We start from the raw sequence: 25413 nt of genomic DNA on the forward strand, positions 1-25413 counted from the left end.
GGAGGGCTATCCTCCTGAGGGGAGGAGGGTGCAGGAATGATGGGGGATGGAAGGAGCTTCTTGGCTGCCTTCTCTGGCCTTGGGAGCTCCCTGGGGTGGGGTTCCATTAGCCTCTGGGGTGCCATGGTGAGAGGTGCAGTGGATAGAAGGGTATTGACAACACAGAGGGTGTGCCTGATGTCTTGTCTCCCCCTGATCTCAGGGCCCCCAGTGAGGTGGGCAGGGCTGTGCTCAGGAGAGTCTAATCCGCCTCCCGCCAATGCCTGGGCCCCTGCAGATGCCCCTCCTGCCTCAGCATCCCCCCGGCCCCCATTCCTGAAGAGCAAAGCCCAAACGCATGTGGCAGCCATGAGAGACTGGGATCCAGATCCCCCTCTCCTACCTGGCCAGTCAAAAGGACTTCTTGTCTCCAGAGGTCCTACTAGGTGCTGGCACTGAGTAGGTGCCTCACATGCTGGAGGACCCTAGGAACAGGCGTGGTCACTCTGGTCTTGCAGGTGGGAAAACCAAGGGGCAGAGAGAGGAAGTGATTTGCCCATGGCCAAACAGCTAATGACCAGGGCCAAGACAGGAACTGGGTCGGTCTGATTTCGGAACCTGGCCTCCTAACTTCTCTTTCTTCCTTTGGTTATAGTAACTGAAAACCCCACTCTATTTATTTATTTTTAGATGGAGTCTTGCTCTGTCACCCAGGCTGGAATACAATGGTGCCATCTTGGCTCACTGTAACCTCCACCTCCTGGGTTCAAGTGATTCTCCTGCCTCAGCCTCCTGAGTAGCTGGGATTACAGGCACATGCCACCATGCCCAGCTAATTTTTGTATTTTTTGTAGAGATGGGGTTTCGCCATGTTGGCCAGGCTGGTCTCAAACTCCTGACTTTAAGTAATCCACCTGCCTTGGCCTCCCAAAGTGCTGGGATTACAGGCGTGAGCTGCTGCACCCAGCCAAAACCCCACTTTAATCCCAGAAGTGGCACTGGATATATCTGACCTCACTTCCCACTGCCTCCAACCCTATGAAAAAGTGACTTCAATTGTATCCATTTTGCAGAGGAGGGAACTGAGGCTTGGGGAGCTCAAGTAACTTACCTAAGATCACACTACATGTAAAGGGATTAGAACCCAGGCCTGAATGACTCCAAAGGCCAGGCTGTGTCTCCCTGTTGGTGTCCAGAGGGGAGCCCGCCCCCGGAGGGAGCTCTGACCCTCTGTGTCCTGCTGCGCCCACTAAGGGAGTCCTCTTGCTGTGTCCCCGCCTCCCTGGTCCAAGCCTTCCCTCCTGGAAGCCACAGAACAAACAAGGTGGGAACTAGTTTATTTGTTTTTCTCCGTGTGTATTGGGTGGGAAGGGTGAGATGTATAAGAGAGGGCTTTTCAGACATGCTCCTGCCTCCTGGGTGGGGCGCTAAGAGTTCCAGGAAACTCACCCTCGGTGCCCAGCCCCGCCTGGCTGGCACCATGCTACAGAGAACAGGGGGCTGACAGCCAACCAGTGGGGCCTTGCTCCTCCCTTGCCCTGGCTCCTGGCTAAGCACTGGACCCAGGAGCCAGAGAGACGTGGTTCAAGTCCAGCCCTTCTCCCTGCAGGCTGTTTGCTGCCTTTGAAACCTGCTTCCTCATCTGAGAAATGGGAACAAATGACATCTTTGTCATAAAGTTGCTCATTTGTGTGGGGACTCGAGGATGAACAGATACGTTTCCTGCCTCCTTGCGCCCACAGCCTGGGAATGAACCATCCCGTGAACAGCTGGGATAAAGCTTCCGAGGAAATGAGCACAGATCCTGGGAACGAGTGTGTGCAGTCGGGGGAGGGCTTTCCAGAGGAGCCCAGTTGAGCTGGAACTGGGGAGTTCCAGTGGGGAGGAGTTAACCAGGCAGAGGTGCAGGGAGGAATCAGCACTTTGTGCTGTGGAGCAGAGTTGGTGCACTGGGGAAGTCAACTCAAGTCTTGGAGCCTCAGTTTCCTGTTCTGTAAAATGGGGATCATCATGACGGTGTTTGATGAGGAAACAGGACTGCCGGCCCACACAGCAAGTCCACATGGATTTTCTGAGCCCTTCCTGTGCCTGAAGCCCACGGTTAATAGTTCTGCTTTAGCAGGTGCTTACCACGTGCCAGGCACTGCACTGCACTGGCCACTGGACTGCATGTTCTACCCATGGGGTTTGGATATTCCCATCTTACAGATCAGGAAACTGAGGCTATGACTTGCTCAATGTCATGGAATGACGAAGTGTGGAGCCTGGATTTGAACTTGGCTCTCTGGGGCTCCACAGCTGGCTTTCTTGGTCAGCAGTAGGGTCTGGGATCCAAGTATGGGGTCCCAGCGTGACCCCGAAGTCCACCCTCTTTCAGCTAATGCCCAGGGTAGTTGGACCTGGGGCCAATTTGTGTTTCCAGGTTCCTAAAAGAGGCTCCTGTTGCAGTTCCCGCCTGAGGCTGGCGGCCAACCACATCTGGGAGTGGCCTCCCTGCGCCCCTGTCATTACAACGGTGGCTTTGAAGCAGCTGGCAGCACTGCTGCTTGTCTACGTGGGAGGGGGCTTCCTGGAGCCCCTGCCACTGGCTGGGTTTTGCCTGACTCCCCTTTCATCCCCTTGCAGGCTGAGCAGTGCAGACGGGCCTGGGGCAGGCATGGCGGATTCCAGCGAAGGCCCCCGCGCGGGTCCCGGGGAGGTGGCTGAGCTCCCTGGGGATGAGAGTGGCACCCCAGGCGGGGAGGCTTTTCCTCTCTCCTCCCTGGCCAATCTGTTCGAGGGGGAGGATGGCTCCCCTTCACCCTCACCGGCTGATGCCAGTCGCCCTGCTGGCCTAGGCGATGGGCGACCAAATCTGCGCATGAAGTTCCAGGGTGCCTTCCGCAAGGGGGTGCCCAACCCCATTGATCTGCTGGAGTCCACCCTATATGAGTCCTCGGTGGTGCCTGGACCCAAGAAAGCACCCATGGACTCACTCTTTGACTATGGCACCTATCGTCACCACCCCAGTGACAACAAGAGGTGGAGGAAGAAGATCATAGAGTGAGTATTGTTAGATTCCTGGCCTGTGGTCTCCTCCTCTGTATCCATTCACCCATTCATCATCCACCCCTCTATCTATTATCTACATATTTGTCAATTCATCCATCCATCCATCTATCCATCTGTCCATCCATCTATCCATCTGTCCATCCATCCATCCATCCATCGATCCAACCATCCATCTATCCATCCATCCATCCAACCATCCATCTATTCATCCATCCATCCATCCATCTATCCATCCATCCATCCAACCATCCATACATCTATCCATCAATCCATTCATCTCTCCATCCATATATCATCCATCCATCCATCCATCCATCCATCCGTCCATCCATCCATCCATCATCCAGCCATCTATCATCTATCCATCTATCCATCCACCCATCATTCATCATCCATCCATCCATCTATTCATTTATCCATCATCCTTCCATCTATCCATCTATTCATCTATCCATCATTATTCCATCTGTCCATCTATCTACTATCCACCCATCTATCCATCTACCCATCATCCATCCATCCATTCATCCATCATCCTTCCATCTGTCCATCTATTCATCTATTCCTCATTATTCCATATGTCCATCTATCCATTAATCCATCCATCCATCCATGCATCATCTATCTATCCACCCATCATCCATCCATCCATCCATCCAATCTATCCATCTACCCATCTATCCATCATCCATCCATCTTTTCATCATCTATCTATCTATTAATCCATCATCCATTCCTCTACCCATTTACCTCTCTGTCCACCCTTCCATTGGACATTTGTCTGTTCATCCATTCATCCATTCATTCACCGATTTACCCATTCACCCCTCCACCCACTCATTTATACAACTATTTACTCATCTAACTCTCCATTCATTCATCTGCTTTTTTTTTTTCTTTTTGAGATGGAGTCTTGCTCTGTTGCTCAGACTGGAGTGCAGTGGCGTGATCTTGGCTCACTAAAACCTCCACCTCCTGGGTTCAAACAATTCTCCCGTCTCAGCCTCCTGAGTAGCTGGGATTACAGGCACCCGCCACCACACCCAGCTAATTTTTTTTTTCTATTTTTAGTAGAGACAGGTTTTCACCATCTTGGCCAGGCTGGTCTTGAACTCCTGACCTCGTGATCCACCTGCCTTGGCCTCCCAAAGTGCTGGGATTATAGGCGTGAGCCACTGCATCCAGCCTCATCTGCTTTTTTATTCACCTACATATCTACCTATTCATCTGTCCCCCATTCATCTACTTGTCTGTCCGTCTCTTCACCTACACATCCAGCCTTCCATTTGTTTATCTTCTTATTTATACATCTGTTCATCCATCCATCCATCCATTTATCCATCTACCATCTACTCATTCATTCACCCAGATGCCCATCTTTCTACTTTTTTGTCCACCTGTCCAATCTATCCATCCATTGTCCACTCATTAAAATATCTATCTACCCATCTACCCATCTGTCAGCCATCTGTCCAGCCATACACCCATATAACCAACCTTCCATTCATCTACCATTTTCTCGTCTGAATGTCATTCCATCCTCTCACCTACCCACTGTTTCTATTCATCTAGCCATTCAGCTATCAAACTATTCATTCATTCATTCATTCCATTTCTCATGCTTGATTGCTCACCTGCCTGCCTTCTGTCTTTCCTTCCCCTCCTTCTCTCTTCTAACCGCCAGTTTATTTACCCAGCTCTCTGTCCATCCATTTGTCCATTCGTTCCTTTGTTTGCTTAGTCACTGATTCATTTATTCATTTGCTCATCTTTTCTTTCATTTTTGCATCTATTCATCCATCCATCTCCCTACCTTCTCTTCCCGGCACACATCCAGCTGCCCTTCCTGGGTCTTCTTCAAGCATCACCTCCATTCCTGGCCATCCAGTGGCTTTCCTGAGGCTTAGAAAGAGCTGGAAACCCCGAGGCATTCACCCTTTCTTTTCCATAATGACAACCTTGCTGAAAGAAAAGACAGTGGAGAGAAGCCCTGGATGGGGTGACAGCATGTGGCTCCTGTTATGTATTCCATGCCAGGCCTAGCTGGGGACAGGGAGCCTCCAGCCCACCTCGACCACCTTGTCTGGTCCCCATCCTCCCGCAGTGGGTTCTGCTGAGCTGAGTCTTGCAGCCCAGACTCTAGACTCAGAGGCATTTGCCTGGCATCTCATGTGGTTTGTGTGGCACTCTGCAAACTCAGTCATCCCGGGTTCTGCTTCCAGCATGACCCTGTTGTCTGTCACCTGCAGACTCCCTGCTTTGTGAGGTTGAGCCCTCCCTCCTGGTCCTTTAGGAAGCCCAGGGACTTCCACGAGCTTTTGGCAGTTTGGGGAAGGGAGCAGGGCTTACAGTCTCCTAGCCAGCTCCTCCTGAGCCTCAGCAGGCCCTGCTGAACCATATCCTTTCTCGGTCCCGGCCCTGCTGTCCCTAATGTGCCCTGAATTGACCCTTTCCTCAGCTGCTCCGTGAAATCCCCTCTTGGTTGCCTGTGTGTGTGTCCTGGAGGATGGTCCTGAGGTCTGGAGATGACCTGGGCTTGCCTGGTCCTCCTCTGTTCCCCTTGCTGGCCATGGATTCATTTATCTCTTGGATGGAGCCCATTCACCTTCGCAGCCCTTGCTTGGTCAAGAGCTGCCCGCTTTATTTTTTCACAGAGTCATTGATTCATTCAGTGGATGTTTCCTTTCCTTTTCTTTTTCTTTTCTTTTCTTTTTTTTTTTTTTTGAGACAGGGTCTTGCTCTGTCACTCAGACTGGAGTGCAGTGGTGCGATCTTGGCTCATTGCAACCTCCTCCTCCCAGGTTCAAGTGATTCTCCTGCCTCAGCCTCCCGGGTAGCTGGAACTACAGGTGTGCACCACCACGCCCGGCTAATTTTTGTATTTTTAGTAGAGACAGGGTTTTACCATGTTGGCCAGGCTAGTCTCGAACTACTGACCTCAAGTGATCCGTTCACCTCGGCCTCCCAAAGTGCTGGGATTACAGGCATGAACCACCACACCCAGTCAGTGGATGTTTCTTGAGTGCCCACTATCTGCCAGTCAGTGGGGTTGGTCCTGAGGCTACTGGCTGAGCCAGACCAGATCCACCTCTACTCAGGCAACACTTTCAGTTTAGAGGGTGAGACAGGCAAGAAGCAAGTAGCTGAGCACATGGATATGCCATGTGAGTTGAGGGAGGTGCTGAAGTTAGAGAGTGGGTGGATACAAGAAAGGTAATCCAGGAGGGTTTCTTGGAGGAGTCAACATTCAAGCCTAAAGCTAAGGGCTGCGAAGGGGCAGCCACAGAGAGGGAGGGAAGGGTGTCCTAGGTGGAGAGAAATGTGAGTGCAAGGGCCTAAGGCTGGAGAGGCTCTGCAGATATGTCCAAGGAACAGGGCTTCACAGTTGTCCGTGTGCTGAAAAATCTGTACCACCTCTGCTCAGAGGTGGAAACTGAGGGCCAGAGCAGCAGAGTGCCCAGGGTTCCCATCCTTCTGTCCCCAAGCCCTCCCAGGTCCTGTTGAAAGCTAGTGGGCTCTGTGTCTCCCCTTCGCCTCCCTCGGACCCCTCCTGCAAGCCCTCCTCCCCACCCCCACCCCCACCCCCACCCCAGGAAGTCCAGGCTGGTGGAGGAAGTGGGGCGCTGCTGAGTCCTGAGGGCTGCCTCAGTGAGGTCTGGCAGGGGCAGTATTCCTTTTTATTTTGGCTCAAAGGTCAAAGTTCAGGAAGAGGTATAGTGGTGGCTGCCTAAGTGCCCTCATTAGAGGCTGTGTCTGTGCCTGTGCCCCTGTCAACAGGAGAGCACACCTCTTACCCTACTGTGGATGCTAATGACCCCCTTTCCCAGCACCTGCCCTGAGATGGAAAATCTCAACCCCCGGCGAAGAGGAAAGGAGGAGAGTGGCTGTCCCCTTCTCATGGCAAGACAGGCTGGGTACAGCCAGATGCCGGCTTTGTCCACCCTTGCAACCCTGTCCCACCTGCTTCCACAACCTGCCCTGGCCTCAATTTTCCCAACTGCATTCCCCCTTCCCCTCTGGCCCCGCTGCCTCTTTTTAGGGTTTTCTCTGTTCCCCTACTCTCCCCTCTTCTCCTTCCCAGACCCTGTGCCTCCATCTTCCTCCTCTTTAGCCTCTTATTCGTTGAACAGAGTCTTACTGCATCCCAAGATGTGCCAGGCACTGGGCCAGGTAAGAACGTGACAGAGAGAGCATTCCTGCCTCATGGTGGCCCTGGGCTAGCTCTTCTCTCCCAGAACCTAGCATATAAAAGGTGCCAAAAAAATGCTTGTTGAATGACTGAATGTCTCCAAGCCCTCCTTCTCTTAGTGTCTGTTTCCTTCCTTTCTCCATCTCTTCTCTTCCCAACCCTCTCTGTGCCACGCCCTTCCTCCATCTGTCTCTGTAGCTCCACATCTCTCCCATGCACATACAAGCTCCAGACACACAGTAGGCACTCATTAATAATGGTAATATCAACTAACATTTATTGAGTGCTTACCTTGTGGTGGGCCATGAGCAAGTACGTATGAGCATGGCCTCATTTGTCTCAAATGTTTGCTGAATGAATACATTAATGGGTTAGTTATGGAATGAATGGATTAAATGCCTCATCTTTTAGTCTGCTGTTTCTTTATTTTCTCTTTCTTTTTGTCTCTTTCAGTCTCTCTGCCTTAGTAAGTACTCAATAAATGACTAATACATGAGTGGGTGGGTGGGTGGATGGGCAGTTGGATGGATGGATGGATGGGTGGGATGGATGGGTGGATTGACGAGTGGGTGGATGAATGAATGAGTAATGAATGGATGGGTGGATAGATGGAGGAGTGAGTGGATGGGTAGATGAATGAATGAGTGATGGATGGGTGGATGGGTGGATGGGTGGATGGGTGGGTGGGTGGGTGGATGTGTGGATGGATAGATGAGTGATGGATGGATGGGTTGGTGGATGGGTAGATGGATGGATGAGTGGGTGGATGGATGGATGAGTGAGGGATGGATGGATGGATGGATGAGGGATGGATGGATGAATGAGTGATGGATGGATGATGGGTTGGTAGGTAGATGGGTGGATGCTGAGTGGGTGGATGTATGGATGAGTGATGGATGGATGGATGGGCAGGTGGGTGGATGGGTGGATGAATGGATGGATGGGTGGGTGGGTGGATGGGTAGATGGATGGATGAGTGATGGATGGATGGATGAGTGGGTGGATGGATGGATGAATGATGAATGGATGGATAGGTAGGTAGGTGGATGGGTGAATGGTGGGTGGGTGGATGGATGGATGGATGAGTGGGTGGATGGATGGATAAGTGATGGATGGATGGGTGGATAGATGGAAGAGTGGGTGGATGGGTAGATGGATGGATGGATGAGTGATGGATGGATGGATGGGCGAGTGGATAGATGGAGGAGTGGGTGGGTGGGTAGATGGATGGATGAGGGATGAATGGATAGGTGGGTGGATGGGTAGATGGATGGATGAGTGATGGATGGATGGGTGGATAGATGGATGAGAGGGTGGATGGGTAGATGGATGGATGAGTGATGGATGGATGGAAGGATGGATGGATGGATGGATAGATGGACGGGTGGGTGAGTGGATGTGTGGATGGATGGGTGGATAGATGTATGGGCAGTCTGTGCGTTTCTTTCTTTCTGTTTGTCTCCACCCAACACACAGTAGTACTAGCTATCGTTTGTTGGATAAAACATTCCTTAGTTTTTACAGCTGCCCCACCTACCTCACTCTGTCCTTGTAGGGCTTCAACTGCCTGCCCCCCGCCACAGTCTCTGGGTCCCTAAGGCCAGGGACAGTGGGGCAGGCAGGGGACGAGCCCTCCCATCAACTTGCCTCCCTACCTCCTCCAGGAAGCAGCCGCAGAGCCCCAAAGCCCCTGCCCCCCAGCCGCCCCCCATCCTCAAAGTCTTCAACAGGCCCATCCTCTTTGACATTGTGTCCCGGGGCTCCACTGCCGACCTGGATGGGCTGCTCCCCTTCTTGCTGACCCACAAGAAACGCCTGACTGATGAGGAATTTCGAGGTGAGCCACCCAGATGGGCATAGCCAGTGGGACAGCCAGGGGTGTGGGGGAAGCCTGGCATTGGGGGCCCCCTTTTCCCTCAGCTTCTTCCTTTGGGTCAGTGGATTGCATTGGCCTGGAAAGTGCCAATGGACAGGGAGTCTGGAAAGTGCCAGACTGGACAGGGAGTCTGGTCCTGTGTGTCCTTCACCTCTCTGGGCCTCAGCTACCTCCACTCGTTCATTCATTCATTCATTCAGCCCTTATTTATGAAAAGGTTAGTGTAATGGGTAAGCAGAGTCCACCTACCTGGGTTCAGATCCCACCTTTACCACTTAAGTGATGTGTGACTTCTCTGAGCCTCTGTTTTCTCATCTGTAAACTGGGGAATAATCACAGCATACTCCTGGCTCTCATCCCACAAAGAACCCAGTGCAGGCAGCTGGAGTCCTGGAGCTCCTGCTCCCCTGAGGAAAGGTCTGGAGGGATGGGCAGGGTGTCCGAGCTGGTAGTCCTGATTCTACTTCTTGGGGTCTGCTCCACCCCAGCCCAACTTTAGGGCTCCCCTTCCTAGGCTGAAGCCCCAGCCCAGAGAACTCACCCTTCAGCCTTGTCCAGATTCAAAACACCCACCTCAGGACACCGGCACCCTCCACAGCCCCAGGCCTTACCTGTGAACACCTGCACCCAAATCAGCCACCTGCGATGTGCTGGGTTCTGGGTAAGCCATTATTAAACTGGCCTTGATCTCACAAGTCAAGATACCATGTCAAGAAATGTAACACTTAGGCTGGGCATGATGGCTCACCACACCTGTAATCCCAGTGCTTTGGGAGGCCAAGGCAGGAGGGTTGCATGAGCCTAGGAGGCTGAGGCTGCAGCACTCCAGCCTGGGTGACAAACAGAAAAAAAGAAAAGAATTGGGACACCTGCTATGAAGAAGGGCCCATCTTGGAAGGCTGTCCATGGTTGGTCTCCAGCCTAAGTCTGAGGAAGCTTCAGGGATGTCAGAAGAGGCCTTTTTTTTTTTTTTTTTTTTGAGACAGTTTTGTTCTTGTTGCCCAGGCTGGAGTGCAAAGGCGTGATCTCTGCTCACCACAACCTCCACCTCCTGGGTTCAAGTGATTCTCCTGCCTCAGCCTCCCAAGTAGCTGGGATAACAGGCATGTGCCACCACACCTGGCTAATTCTTTGTTTTTAGTAGAGACGAGGTCTCTCCATGTTGGTCAGGCTGGTCTCGAACTCATGATCTCACGTGATCCGCCTGCCTCAGCCTCCCAAAGTGCTGGGATTACAGGCATGAGCCACTGCGCCCAACCAGAAGAGGCCATTTTTTAAGACCTCAGTTACTTTAAATAAACTCAGTTCCCAAACAGGGTGAAGAAGTCTGTGCTACATCATCCGCATATATCTTTATCAACCTGTTTCTTTTTTTTGAGATAGGGTCTCATTCTGTCGCCCGGCTGGAATGCTGTGGTGTGATCACAGCTCCCTGCAGCCTTGAACTTCTGGCCTCAAGCAATCCTCCTGCTTCAGCCTCCAGAGTAGTTGGAACTACAGGTGCAAGCTACCATGCCTGGCTAAAAGTTTTTTTCTTTTTTTTAAGAGACAGGCTCTCACTATGTTTCCCAGGCTGGTATCAAACTCCTGGCTTCAAGTGATCCTCCTGCCTCAACCTTCCAAAGTGCTGGGATTACAGGCGTGAGCCATTAAGGCTGGCCTCAACCTCATTCTTACACTGAAACAATACGATGCAGTATCATTGTGTCTACCAGGAAACAATTGCTGGGTATGGTGGCTCATGCCTATAATCCCAGCACTTTGGGAGACCGAGGAAGGTGAATCACCTAAGGTCAGGAGTTTGAGACCAGCCCTGCCAACATGGTGAAACCCTGTCTCTACTAAAAATACAAAAAAAAAAAAAAAAAAAAAAAAAAAAAGAACCAGGCTTAGCAGCACACACCTGTAATTTCAGCTACTTAGGAGGCTGAGCCAGGAGAATCACTTGAACCTGGGAGGCGGAGGTTGCAGTGAGCCAAGATTGCACCACTGCACTCTAGCCTGGGCAACAGAGCGAGACTCTGTCTCAAAAAAAAAAAAAAAAAAAAAAAAAAGACAATTGCTGGATTTATGAAAAATATTCATGGTTCCCGGCCAGACAATGTGGCCTCATTTGGAGGCACAAGTTTAGAGTTGTGGGAGGGTGGGGCTTCTCTCTGCTCCTGGAGTAGCTCAGTGACGGCATGAATAATCTCATTTGGAGATAACCCATGTTTAAGCCCTGGCCAAATGGCCTCTCCTGGTCCACCAAGTACGTGAGGCAAAGGTGGGGAATCTTGGTGTAGAGCGAATCCTGGGAGATGGACGCTGGCACCTGTGCCTTCAGCACTAGGCTGGCTTGTCAAGGCCTCTGGCTTCTCCTGAATTCAGGACTGAGTTGGGGGCTTTTAGCACAGTCCAGGAACCCCCAGATCCATGTGTGTCTGTGCATGAGTGTGGGAGGTGGGTCTCTGAAATTGCAGAGGGTAGTGTATGTGCGTAGAGGGAGACTTACCGTAAGGTCCGTGATACTAATTAAGTGCCAGGGCCCCTGGCTAAGGCCCTTTCTAAGGTCCTGGACTTAGTCCAGGTCCCATAAAACCTGGATCCATCCCTGCATGGCTAAAGGGTCATGAGCTCATCTGATTATCAGGGAAGTCTGGGACACCCTCCCCTGCCCCCACCTCCCCTCCGCAAACTTTCACAACCTCCAATTTGGCAATTGTCAATTTAGAGCCCCTGGCTACAGCAGCCCACCCTGGGCAGAGCCACTTCGCCACCTGGTGGCTGGTTTCTGGAACTGCATGTTCCACCTCCTCTCTGGGAAGATCCTGCTCCTGACATCTCCTCCCAGCACCCAGGCGCCTGGTCCCTGGGTCTATAACCCGTGTCTGAAAGCCCAAATCTAGGGTCTCTCGTTCCACTTTGGGTCACCTATGGTTTGGAATTGCCCGGGGTGCCCGGCCCTCTCCTTCATTCGATGTGTGTTAACTCAGCAAATGGCTGTGGGGCACCCACCACATGCCAAGCACTGTGCTTGGCAGAGGCCGAACAATAGTGAGCAAAGCAGGCATCACCGTGCCATCAAGGTGCCCACAGGCTCCTGGACAGGATGAACATTGACCAAGCAACCACAGAAATAAGCACACAGTTACAAACTGTAACAGGTGTCAACAAAAGTCTGTACCGGAGGATTTGACCTAGTTAGGGAAAATCCAGGAGAGCTTCCTGGAGGAGGTGACACTTGAGCAGAGTCTGAGTGAGGTGCAGTTAACCAGGTGAAAAGAGGAGGGAGGAATGTTTCAGATTGGGGTGGGGGTTCAGGGACAGCAGATGCAAAAGCCCTGTGGTTCACCATGGTCAGTTGCAGTCTGAAGTGACCATTCCAGCTGCTATGTGGAAAGTGGATGAAGGAAGGCCAGAGATGCTGGGGAAAATGAGGGAAAGGAGGGAAGTGTCTTAGGCATGTGGGAGGGACAGTGGCTGGGCCACATTATTCCATGAGAGGGATGGTGTCGCCTCTGAGCTGGGCGCCAGGTGGACAGTGGGAAAGCAACTGGGGACGAGGCTTGTCCCAAACAACCCTGCTCTTGGAAGGGTCAAGACTAGAATTCAGGTCTCTGTGAGTCTGCCCCACGGATTCCTGGCATTTAGGGAGACGGTTCCTAAATCCCATCTCATGGAATGATAACAGCAACACTAATATTTATCAGACTCCTATCTGCCTGGTACTGGGCTAATCAACAAATACTGATTTGCTCTTCGATTTCCCTTCATAGCTTTAATTTAGCCAGAAAGGACCCTAAGCAGAGAAATGGTCATACAGCTGTTGGAAGCAAAGCCAGGCCTCAAACCCAAGGTGCCTGGCTTCAGAACGGATGCCTGAACCCACACCTGCATCTCCCACTCTCTGGCCATTCCCGAGCCCCTGGCATGATTTTGCCCTGTCCTTGATTCACAGGGGAGTTTTCAACTTACTCTTTTGAGATATAAATCAACTCAGGTAACCATAAAAATAGCTGCAATAGGAAGAAACTTGCAAAGAGATATTAGCAAGTGTTAGTGAGAGGCGTTAAGGACCTGCTAGTACCAAACAGAGAAATGACTTCATGAGAAAGTTTCAATAGTGGATGAAACCTTCAGGGTTATTATTGTTGCACCCTTAGAATCCCCAAGATTCTCTCCTGACTCTCCTAAGGTCAGTTCGCGTCCACTGTGGCACACAGTCCCGCACTTTGGGGAACCCTACACCCCTCCACTCCCTTCTAGGGGCCGCAGCGTAAACGCTTCATGGGAAAAGGACTCTGTGCTCTGACAGGTGGGTGAGCGCTGCCTAGTGCGTCTTGCTTTTAGAGGTTCACAGTCCCTGTTCGTGTATGAAAGGCGCTGAGAAGTCCTGTAGTAAGGAAATATGGTTGGCTTTGCTTAACCCAGCATTCTCACCATTTACTTGTTTATGAAGCACTTTACAAAAATGTTTTTCAAGGGCCAGGTGTGGTGGCTCACACCTGTAATCCCAGCACTTTGGGAGGCAGAGGTGGGAGGATCACTTGAGGCCAGGTGTTTGGGACCAGCCTGGGTAACATAGTGAGATCCCTTCTCTACGAAAATAAAAATTAAAAAATTAGTTAAGCATGGAGGTGCACACCTGTAGTCTTAGCTGCTACTTGGGAGGCCGAGGTGGGAGGATCACTGGAGCCCAGGAATTGGAGGCTGCAATGAGCTAGGATTGCACCACTATACTCCAGCCTGGATGACAGAGTGAGACCCTGTCTCTTAAAAAATATATATATATTAATAAATAAAAAATCTTCCCAAATAAGATTAATTAAATAAATACCAATCTGTAGGCTGAAGCCTCTCACATTTCAAAGCACCTAAGCCCATGAGTTTATTGCACCCTCTCAGCACCACTGGAGGCAGATAGAGTGGCCCTGGGTCCCCACTGGACAGATGAGGAAACAGGCTCGGAGAGGAGATGTTGGCAGCCAAGATGTCTGACCGCCTACCCAGTGCTCTGTACTCCGATGCCTACAAGTTCAAGGTCACGGGCTGGAGCACCGCCTCATCTTGTATGTCTCTCCTGCTAGAGCCATCTACAGGGAAGACCTGCCTGCCCAAGGCCTTGCTGAACCTGAGCAGCGGCCGCAATGACACCATCCCTGTGCTGCTGGACATCGCGGAGCGCACCGGCAACATGCGGGAGTTCATCAACTCGCCCTTCCGCGACATCTACTATCGAGGTGGGCCCCGGGCTGCACAGGGGTGCCATGAGGGCTGGTGGAGATACTGTCCTTTGCTTGTCTGACCCCTGAGAGCTTTGATCTGGGCCTAAGTGCCAGCCTGTACCCAGGACCTGACGAATGAATGAATGGATGGATGGATGGATGGATGGATGGATGGATGGATGGATGGATGAAGGAACAGTAACTACCCCTTCCAACTTTGTTTTGAGTTTCAGAACAGAAGATTCCACCGGGCATGGTGGCTCTTTGGAAAGCCAAGGGGGGCAGATCGCTTGAGGTCAAGAGTTTAAGACCAGCCTGGCCAACATGGTGAAATCCCGTCCCTACTAAAAATGCAAAAAAAAAAAAAAAAAAAAAAAAAAAAATAGGGCCAGGTGCGGTGGCTTTTGCCTGTAACCCCAGCACACTTTGGGAGGCCAACGTGGGGGGTGCAGATCACTTGATGTCAGGAGTTCAAAACCAGCCTGGACAACATGGTGAAATCCCGTCCTGACTAAAAATACAAAAATTAGCCACGTTTGGTGGCATGTACCTGCAATCCCTGCTACTTGGGAGACTGAGGCAGAAGAATCGCTTGAACCCGGGAGGTGGAGGTTTCAGTGAGCCGAGATCATGCCATTGCACCCCAGCCTGGGTGATAGACAAGAGCAAGACTCATCCCGAAAAAAAAAAAAAAAAGAAAAAAAAAAGCCAGGTATGTTGGTGCACACCTGTAGTCCCAGGTACTTGGGAGACTGAGGTGGGAGGATCCGTTGAACTCAGAGGATCAAGGCTGCAGTGAGCTATGATTGTGCCACTGAGCTCCAGCCTGGGTGACAGAATGAGACCCTGTCTAAAAAAAAAAAAGATTCCAAGCTTCTGAGATGCAGCGAGTCTAGGGATCATGACCTGGGGATCTGCCCTAGGATGCTGCGGTGGTGGGTGCTCTAAGGCTCCATGATAATGAGTCCTGAGCTCACAAGCTCTGAGAGGCAAAGGCAGCAGGGGGCCAAGCTCCCCAGTTCTGAATTCTGAGATTCTGTAAATCAGAGTTGACCTTCAGATGCCTGGATATTAAGATTCAAAATCCAGGAATATTTTATCTTGAGTCCAAAATTCTGGGAGGCCAAGGTACTGTTGTTTTCTCTAGGATTTTTCTTTCTTTTTTCTTTTTTTTTTTTTTTTTTGAGACAGGTTCTTGCTCTGTCACCCAAGCTGGAGTGCAGTGGTGTGATCATGGCTCACTACAGCCTTGATCTCCTGGGCTCAAGCGATTCTCCCACCTCACCTGCCCAAGTAGCTAGGACCACTGGCATGGACCACCATGCCAGGCTAATTTTTAAAATTTCTGTAGAGACGGGGTCTCATGTTGTTGTATTAGTCTGTTCTCATGCTACTATAAAGAACTGCCCAAGACTGGATAATGTATAAAGGAAAGAGATTTAATTGACTCACAGTTCCGCAGGGCTGGGGAGGCCTCAGGAAACTTACAATCATGGTGGAAGGGGAAGCAAACATGCCCTTCTTCACATGGTTCTAGGAAGGAGAAGTGCCAAGCAAAAGGGGGAAAAGCCCCTTATAGAATCATCAGATCTCTTGAGGACTCACTCACCATCAAAACAGCATGAGGGTAACTGCCCTCATGATTAAATTACCTTTCATGGGGTCCCTCCCATGACACCGGGGGATTATGGGAACTACAATTCAAGGTAAGATTTAGGTGTGGACGCAGAGCCAAACCTTATCAGTTGCCCAGGCTGGTATTGAACTGCTAGGCTTCAGCAATCCTCCTGCCTCAGCCTCCTGAGTAGTTGGGACTACAGGGGTAAGTCACCAGGCCCAGCTAATTTTTAACATTTCTATAGAGATGGGGTCTCACTGTGTTGCCCAGGCTTGCCTCAGACTCCTGGGCTCAGGTGATCTCCCTCCTCGGTCTCCCAAAGCACGGGGATTACAGGCGTGAACCACTGCACCTGGCCTCCTCTAGGATTTTTAAGGCGTCTTATGAATCTAAAAAGTTCTCACATTCAGGATTCCACAAACTGGGTATCCTTTGGGCTTGAGATTCTGCTTCTGCGATGGATCCTGGGGAATATCCAAGGGCCTATTTGCTGCCCTTGGGTGTTGCTGGGCAGGAATCTGCCTGCATTTCCCACCCCAATTTCTACATCCTGCACCCCACCCCCACCCCCAGCAAGCCTGGCTGGGTCTCTGCCCCGCCAGGGCCCTGAATGACTGTCCCCTGTCCCCAGGTCAGACGGCCCTGCACATCGCCATCGAGCGTCGCTGCAAACACTACGTGGAGCTCCTCGTGGCCCAAGGAGCTGACGTCCACGCCCAGGCCCGTGGGCGCTTCTTCCAGCCCAAGGATGAGGGAGGCTACTTCTACTTTGGTAAGGAGGGGCGTGGTGGGGGCCGACAGCATGCTGGAGAAGCATGGCGGGAGATAGTGTGATACTGCTTGGTGTCTGCAGCCCTGACCATCCTCCAGACACCCAGGGCCACTCTGGCCATGGGTGCAGACAGCACTCTGGAGCACAGGCTGCACGCCGGTCTTGGTCACGGGGCCCTTGCCTCTGAGGTGTAAGTGCTATTGGGGAACTTGGCACCATGGACCTGGATTCAGATCCTCACTCCAGCCAGGCACGGTGGCTCACACCTGTCATCCCAGCACTTTGGGAGGTCAAGGCAGGAGGATCGCTTGAGGCCAGGAGTTTGAGACCAGGCTAGGCAACATAGCAAGACTCTGTCTCTTTTAAAAATTTAAAAAATGGCTGGGCGTGGTGGCTCATGCCTGTAATTCTAGCACTTTGGGAGGACAAGGCAGATGGATCACCTGAGGTCAAGAGTTCGAGACCAGCCTGGCCAACAACATGGTGAAACCCCATCTCTACAAAAATAACAAAAATTAGCTGGGCATGATGGTGGGTGCCTGTAATCCTAGTTACATGGGAGGCTGAGGCAGGAGAATTGCTTGAACCTGGGGGACAGAGGTTGCAGTGAGCCAAGATTTCCCCATTGCATTCCAGCCTGGGTGACAGAGTGAGACTCTGTCTCAAAAAAAAAAAAAAAAAATTAGATGGCATGGTGTCATGTGCTTGTAATCCCAGCTGCTTCGGAGGCCAAGGCTGGAGGATCACTTGAACCTAGGAGTTCGAGGCTGCAGTGAGCTGTGATTGCACCACTGCATTCCAGCCTGGACAACAGAGCAAGACTCTGTCTTTAAAAAGCAAAAAGAAAACAACAAAAAAAGCCAAATCCTCACTCTGCACTTTCCAGGCATGTGACCTCACTTCCCTCACCTTCCCCAGCTGTGCAGTGGGGATCATGAGAGGCCCTTGGGCTGTGTTGTCAGCACCCAGCCTGTATTGTCTGTGTCCTTTAATCTGGTTTATGCTGGGACCAACATCACCAGGCCCAAAGCCCACCACTGCCGTTGTCATCGCTGGACTCATGAAATATTTTGAATCTTGCCCGTGCTTAAAGGCACTCATTATGTGCAGCTCAGGGACAAAGTCACACAAAGAATTCCATCATCGGCTGGGCACGGTGGCTCATGCCTGTAATCGCGGCACTTTGGGAGGCCAAGGGGGGCAGATCACTTGAGGTCAGGAGTTTGAGACCAGCATGGCCAACATGGTGAAATCCTGTCTCTACTAAAAATACAAAAATTAGCCAGGTGTGGTGGCAGATGCCTGTAATCCCGGCTACTCGGCTGAGGCACAAGAATTGCTTGCACCCAGGAGGTGGAGGTTGTAGTGAGCCGAGATTGTGCCACTGCACTCCAGCCTGGGCAACGGAGTGAGACTTTGTCTCAAAAATAATAATAATAATAATTCCATCATTGGATGTATCCAGTCCCTGACAGCCTCCGACTCGCATGGCTGTGCCCTTAACTAGCCACACCCTATCACCCTGGCATCACCCAGAGAAACGTGCAGTTCATATCCACTGCTGGTACTGTCTCCATCATCCTCAGAGTGCCACAGTGTCCATCCCCCGAGTGTCTGCAGGCAGAGTCCCACCCTGGGCCCCCTTCGCTGACCTCCCACCCTCCACCCTGGCCCGTAGGGGAGCTGCCCTTGTCGCTGGCTGCCTGCACCAACCAGCCCCACATTGTCAACTACCTGACGGAGAACCCCCACAAGAAGGCAGACATGCGGCGCCAGGACTCGCGAGGCAACACGGTGCTGCACGCGCTGGTGGCCATCGCCGACAACACCCGTGAGAACACCAAGTTCGTTACCAAGATGTATGACCTGCTGCTGCTGAAGTGTGCCCGCCTCTTCCCCGACAGCAACCTGGAGGCCGTGCTCAACAACGATGGCCTCTCACCCCTAATGATGGCTGCCAAGACGGGCAAGATTGGGGTGAGTGTACAGCTGGGGGCACAGCTGATCCACCCACTTGTGCCCCTCTGCACACACACATGAGGGTCTGCTGCTGGTATTCATTATTGATATGTGCACACACCTCCCAACACGCCAACCCCAGTGTGCAGATGTCCCAGCTCAAGAACCTGCTATGGCTCCCTAGTGTCCAGCCAAGCTTCTTAGCTTCATCCCTGAGCCTCTTGCCTCATGTCACCCTAATGGATGTTCACCACTCCACCCCCACCAGCCAGGATGCGCCGCTGATAGGAAAGTGAGTCCCAGGGCTGTAGCCCAGCAGTGCTCCCAGCCTCGAACCTGCTGAGTGCCCCTGCCCTAGTTCCTTCCCCTTTCTGGGCTGCACAGCATGGGGCCTGGAGAAGGGTTTCTCAACTTCAGCACGATTATTTTGGGCGGCAGGTTCTTTGTGGTGGGGACCATCTTGTGCTTTTGCCAGACATTGATCTGCATCCCGGGTCTCTACCCACCAGATGCTCTTCCCTTACACTTGTGACCACCAAAAATATCTCCAGAACGTTGCTGAAATGTCCTCTGGGGGGCACTGTCACTGTGTTTGGGAACCAAGTCTGGAGTGCCCTAGAGGCAGGAGCACCTGTCCAAGTCCTGGGGCTACCACTTCCCAGTGCGTGACCTCAGACATCTCATCTCCCTTTTCTGTGCCTCAGTTTCCTTGTCTGTAAAATGGGGATATAAGAGTGCCCTCTGGTGTGGTGTTGTGACAATTAAATGCGGTATCCACATAAGGCTCTTAGGAAGGAGCCCAGGAGAGGCAATAAGTGCTCACTTACATGTCTGTAATGCCAGCTAGTTGGGAGGCTGAGGTGAGAGGATTGTTTAAGTCCAGCCTGGGCAACATAGTGAGATCCTAAATAAATAAAAACCAAAGTAAAAATAAATAAATAAAAATGTAGCAAAAATTACTGAAATTGCAATTATTCCAGGACCCTGAGGCAGTAGAAAGTCTCCGGCTTAAATCCTAGCTTCGGCTGGGCTCGGTGGCTCATGTCTGTAAACCTAACACTTTGGGAGGCTGAGGTGGGAGGATCACTTGAGCCCAGGAGATTGAGGCTGCAGTGAGCTGTGATAGTGCCACTGCACTCCAGCCTGGGCAACAGAGCAAGAACCTGTCTCAAAAAAAACCCCCAAAATCCTGGCTGGGCACGGTGGATCACGCCTGTAATCCCAGCACTCTGGGAGGCTGAGGTGGGTGGATCACCTGAGGTCAGGAGTTCAAGACCAGCCTGGCCAACATGGTGAAACCCCATCTCTACTAAAAATACAGAAATATTAGCCAGGTGTGGTAGTGGGCACCTGTAATCCCAGCTACTCAGGAAGTTGAGGCAGGAGAATTGCTTGAACCTGGGAGGCGACGGTTGCAGTGAGCTGAGATCACACCACTGCACTCCATCCTGGGTGACAGAGTGAGATTCTATCTCAAAACAAAAACAAACCCCAAAATCCTAACATTGCCTGACCTTGGGCAATTCCCAACCCCTCTCTGTGCCTCAGCTTCCCTGTGTGTAAGCCAGGGAAGGAGTGGTAACAGGAAGGACCGCATATGATCGTCAGTATTATAATTCACATATTATTAAGATGGATTCGTTGCTATTTTAATGGCACGAAGAAGATATTCATTACAATTAAGATGTTGAAGGCTCATTCCGGTTCCGTCTGGCTCCAGCTGACTGGTTAAGTGTCTTCTGGAACACCTTTCATTTTTCCCAGCCTCCACTCCTTATCTGTAAACCAAGATAATAAGAGCAAGAATTAAACAAGATGAGGAAGGGGTCCTCCAGCAGCCGGTGCTCAGCTGTTTTCTGGGGAGGCGTCATGTGCTGAGCTGGGCCCAGCCCTGGGGACCTCTCCAGTGTGAGCCCCCTGACCCTCCTGGCCCCCTGTGTAGATCTTTCAGCACATCATCCGGCGGGAGGTGACGGATGAGGACACACGGCACCTGTCCCGCAAGTTCAAGGACTGGGCCTACGGGCCAGTATATTCCTCGCTTTATGACCTCTCCTCCCTGGACACATGTGGGGAAGAGGCCTCCGTGCTGGAGATCCTGGTGTACAACAGCAAGATTGAGGTGGGCTCCAGGAGAGGGCATGGGGTGCGAGGAAGGAGGGGCAGGGCTGGGAGCAGGGATGGGGCCCTGGGGCTGGGCTAGGGGAGAGAGCCTCAGCCTCTAGTGCCCAACGTGGTGGATCTGTTGGCTGACTGCAAGAGAAGGTGCCAATTAAGTGCCCAGAACAGTGTCTGGCATGTGAGGAAATGAGCAAGACTTGTGGGAAGGTGGACTTTTGGAGCAGGTAGGACTGGGTTGGGATCCTGGCTCTGTAGCTTACATGCTGTGTGTCTCAGGACAAGTGGCCCCACCTCTCTGGGTCTCAGCTTCCTCGTTTGTAACCTGGGGATAAGGATCATACATATCCCATGGGGCTGTTGGGAGGACCAAAGAGGTTAATTTTAGAATGGCCTGGTACAGAGTAAAGATTATGTCAGCTTTTACCATTCGTGGTTGTTATATGAACTTTTGAAAGCTCTTTTTTTCAGCGAGGCGTGGTGGGTTATGCCTGTAATTCCAGCATTTTGGGGAGCCAAGGTGGGCGGATTGCTTGAAGCCAGGAGTTTGACACCAGCCTGGGCAATATGGCAAAACCCCGTCTCTACAAAAATAAAAATAAAAATAAAAGTTAGCTGGGTGTGGTGGTGCGAGCCTGTAGTCCCAGCTACTTGGGAGGCTGAGGTGGGAGGATCACCTGAGCCTGGGGAGGTCGAGGCTTCAGTGAGCTGAGATCATGCCACTGCACTCCAGCCTGGGTGACAGAGGGAGACCCTGTCTCAAAAAACAAAACAAAACAAAACAAGCTTTTTATTTTTCTACTTAGCAATATTTTGTGAACATCATTCTGTAGTTTTAAATATTCTTTGGTAATATTGTCGCTGCATGTAAATGTACCATATTCAAGTGAACCATTCTGTTATTGTTGGTCGCTTGGGTTTGTTTCTGCCTGTAACTATCAGGAATAACACTACAAGAGCATCTCTGTGGCTGTGTTATTGCACAAATCATGATTATGGAGAAACTCAAGTCATTAAAGGGCTAGGAAGCTATACAAAGGGAGCAGAAAATGCTGGGGACTGGGTGCAGGTGGTCACCCTTCTAACCCTGCCCTGTGGCTTACTGGTCTGTGAGCTTGGCTTCCTTGCAAGACCTCATTTCTCTTATTTTTTGAATTAGTGGCCATCTTGATTTAAATTAGTAGTGGCAGCAGGTTTAGCATCTCAGGTGCAAACTGATTGATTGGTAGTGTCTACCCAGGGAACTGTATGAATACAATTGTGCAGGGCTCAATTATTGATGGCTGCCCTGGGTTCAGAATTGGAGAATTGTGGTAAGTCAATCATTTATCATCTTTGGGCAAAAATTTCCCAATCTTTCTCTCTGAATCAGAATTTCTGAGAATGGAGGCCAGGATTTATACTTGCGGCAAGCTACATAGATGATTTTGCGGCCAACAGCTTGGTACTATCCACAGATTGGAGTTTGGGAACCATGAGAATAAATGTCCTTTTTTCTTTTTTGAGACGGAGTCTCGCTCTTGTCACCCAGGCTGGAGTGCAGTGGCACAATCTAGGCTCACTGCAATCTCCGCCTCCCAGGTTCAAGTGATTCTCCTGCCTCCGCCTCAGGAGTAGCTGGGATTACAGGTGCCCGCCACCACGCCCGGCTAATTTTTGTAGTTTTAGTAGAGTCAGGGTTTCACCACGTTGGATAGGCTGGTCTTGAACTCCTGACATCAGGTGATCTGCCTGTCTCGGACTCCCAAAGTGCTGGGATTACAGGCGTGAGCCACCGTGCCCTGCCTGAAAATAAATGTCTTTTAAGGGACTTTCCAGTTCTGAGTTCTGTGACGCTAGAATAGGGCGGAAAGGCACATTGAGGCAGAATTGGGCAGAATCTCAAATGGTGAGTGCGGGAGCTTGGGGCTGATGTTCAGTATCTGTCCAGTTCCCCATGAATCCTTGAACGCAGCTGAGGAATGGATGGAAAGAGAAAGCGCTATCGGGGTGGAGGGTGGGGGAAAGCACAGCCGGGGCAGCCTGCCAGGACCCCCCACCTCAGGAAGGCAGCCCCTGACCACCCTGCCTCTCACAGAACCGCCACGAGATGCTGGCTGTGGAGCCCATCAATGAACTGCTGCGGGACAAGTGGCGCAAGTTCGGGGCCGTGTCCTTCTACATCAACGTGGTCTCCTACCTATGCGCCATGGTCATCTTCACCCTCACCGCCTACTACCAGCCGCTGGAGGGCACAGTGAGTGCCCAGGGACCGGGCAGGGGCTGGGGCAGGCACTGGCTGAGCCATGCAGGACGGGGGCACAACCTCGTCCCTCTGGGTCCCCTGTAGGAGGAACTGGAGAAGGTTTAGGAACAGGTTGGGGAGGCGCCCTCCAACATGCAGGGGTGGCCCTGAGCTGGGAGGAGGGGGACTCAGGAGCAAGAGAGTGAAGGAGGAGGCTACATGGGATCCAGATGTTTTGGGTCTGGGGGAACATCTGGATTGGGGGCCAGATGTTGGAGGGGCCGGGTGACGACCTGTGTGCCCTTGCTGCTCCCCAGCCACCGTACCCTTACCGCACCACGGTGGACTACCTGCGGCTGGCTGGCGAGGTCATTACGCTCTTCACTGGGGTCCTGTTCTTCTTCACCAACGTGAGTGCCTGGCCCCCGTGCCCCCCACTCTGCCTGCTCTCCTCTTCCTCTTCTCTTCCTGCACCTCTTTTCTCTCCTTCTTCTCTTCTCTCTCCTCCAAATCGTCCTTCTCCTTTCCTTCCTCCTTTTATTTTCCCATTTCTCTTCTACCTCCTCCAATCTCATGTTCTCTATCTCTGCTTTTTTCTCCTTTTCTAACAGGAAAGAGTCCTTTGTCTTTTCTCTGTACCAGCCTCTGCCTCCCTATCTTCTGTCCCTTTCTCTGTCTCCTCTTTCCTCTTCTCCTTTCCTGCTGGCCCCACCCCTTTCACGTGCCCCCTCCTGTCTTCCAGATCAAAGACTTGTTCATGAAGAAATGCCCTGGAGTGAATTCTCTCTTCATTGATGGCTCCTTCCAGCTGCTCTAGTAAGTGGAGGTCCCTGGGCCAGCAGGTTTTGGGTGAGGAAGGTGGGTTTGGGTTGCTAGGTCATCCAGATTCAGGAAAGAGGTGATTCTATTAGAATGAATCCACCCAACCTGGGCAGCTCTAACCCAAAGTCAGGACAAAGCCACAAACAACAGGGTTTTCTGGTTAAAGAAAAATTCTGATTGCTAGGGAGTTATCATATATACCATGGATAGAAATAATTATGCTGGTGAATGATTGCTAATGTCTGCCTGAAGGGCCATGTTAAGAATTTTGCACCTGTGTCTGTGTTTAGTGGGAAAGAGTTGGGATTAATTAATGATGTCTGCCTGGGACACAGGATGAGAGAGTTACTGCGTGTGTGTTACCTCTTCCACATTTCCCTTAGAGTTGGAGAACGATGAAATTCACTTAGCCACAAAGTCTCCACTGAACACCACTAAATCTGTCTTTAGCAGTTCCAAGGGGCATCACTTCAGAATCTTGTGGGTCCTCAGGATTAATTGCCAGCTCATTGAATGTTGTTGTTAACAGAAAGCTGGGGAACCCTGCTAATCCACTTTGTTTCTTTCCTGGGGGTCTAGAAGGCATTGGGAAGTCCTGATACCCTGGAGGGCTTGGAGGCTTGTCTCCCCCTCCGGAGCCTCATTGTCCCCTCTCCCCTCTGGCCTCTCTTGTGGTCTCTGCTGCACTGTAGCTTCATCTACTCTGTCCTGGTGATCGTCTCAGCAGCCCTCTACCTGGCAGGGATTGAGGCCTACCTGGCCGTGATGGTCTTTGCCCTGGTCCTGGGCTGGATGAATGCCCTTTACTTCACCCGTGGGCTGAAGCTGACGGGGACCTATAGCATCATGATCCAGAAGGTACGGGCTGGGAGGGCCCTCTGGACTCGTGTGTTCCTGGAGGGAGCCACACACACCACATGCACACTTATGCGCCTGCAGACCTGAGGATGCCGGGTACCGTGAGGGCAGGAGGCATGGTCTGGACACTGGGGTGGGACCAGGGTGGAGATGGAGAAATGGGGAAAGTGAGAAACCACATGTCTCCTGTTTGCCTCCATAATCCCACTGGGGTCTTTAGATCCTCTTCAAGGACCTTTTCCGATTCCTGCTGGTCTACTTGCTCTTCATGATCGGCTACGCTTCAGGTGAGCTCTGGGTGCTCAGGTGGGCCTGGCAGGGGTGGTGCAAGGACGGGAACAGTAGCCATGATATATTGGGGACAATAGCAGCCCTGCTGAGTTCTTTTTTTTTTTTTTTTTTTTGAGATGGAGTTTTACTCCTGTTGCCCAGGCTGGAGTGCAGTGGTGCAATCTCAGCTCACTGCAACCTCCACCTTCCAGGTTCAAGCAATTCTCCTGCCTCAGCCTCCCATGTAGTTGGGATTACAGGCTCCTGCCACCACGCCCCGCTAATTTTTTTTTTTTTTTTTTTGTATTTGTAGTAGAGACAGGGTTTCACCTTGTTGGCCAGGCTGGTCTTGAACTCCTGACCTCAGGTGATCTACCCATCTCGGCCTCCCAAAATTCTGAGATTACAGGTGTGAGCCAATATGCCCGGCCACTGAGTTCTTATTTGTGTACCAGGCACTAGACTAAGTA

General features: G+C 51.5%; 1 protein-coding gene and 1 long non-coding RNA gene across 3 annotated transcripts in view; one reads left to right on the top strand and one right to left on the bottom strand.

Moving 5' to 3' along the window:
• The window catches only part of LOC105493440 (transient receptor potential cation channel subfamily V member 4), a 52252-nt gene that overhangs the window by 17623 nt on the left and 9216 nt on the right, over positions 1–25413 (top strand). Inside the window, exons 2-12 of one of the 2 annotated variants that reach the window (XM_011761090.2) lie at positions 2605–3021; positions 8884–9056; positions 14165–14317; positions 16552–16692; positions 18371–18669; positions 20594–20773; positions 22847–23005; positions 23311–23403; positions 23736–23809; positions 24508–24673; positions 24894–24960. In XM_011761090.2, the coding sequence (XP_011759392.2) occupies positions 2636–3021; positions 8884–9056; positions 14165–14317; positions 16552–16692; positions 18371–18669; positions 20594–20773; positions 22847–23005; positions 23311–23403; positions 23736–23809; positions 24508–24673; positions 24894–24960 (1891 nt within the window). In that variant the 5' untranslated portion in view covers positions 2605–2635. Of the gene's footprint in view, positions 1–816; positions 3022–8883; positions 9057–14164; positions 14318–16551; positions 16693–18370; positions 18670–20593; positions 20774–22846; positions 23006–23310; positions 23404–23735; positions 23810–24507; positions 24674–24893; positions 24961–25413 lie in introns of those variants that run through there. The other variant, XM_024796481.2, reaches the window with a different exon arrangement.
• On the bottom strand, positions 20285–21346 carry LOC105493439 (uncharacterized). Its single transcript, XR_011608854.1, has 3 exons — positions 21197–21346; positions 21033–21094; positions 20285–20429 (listed from the first exon to the last, which is right to left on the bottom strand). It is a non-coding gene; the product is annotated as an uncharacterized lncRNA (long non-coding RNA).

Source organism: Macaca nemestrina, chromosome 10, assembly GCF_043159975.1.
Source record: "Macaca nemestrina isolate mMacNem1 chromosome 10, mMacNem.hap1, whole genome shotgun sequence".
Lineage (NCBI taxonomy): Eukaryota > Metazoa > Chordata > Mammalia > Primates > Cercopithecidae > Macaca > Macaca nemestrina.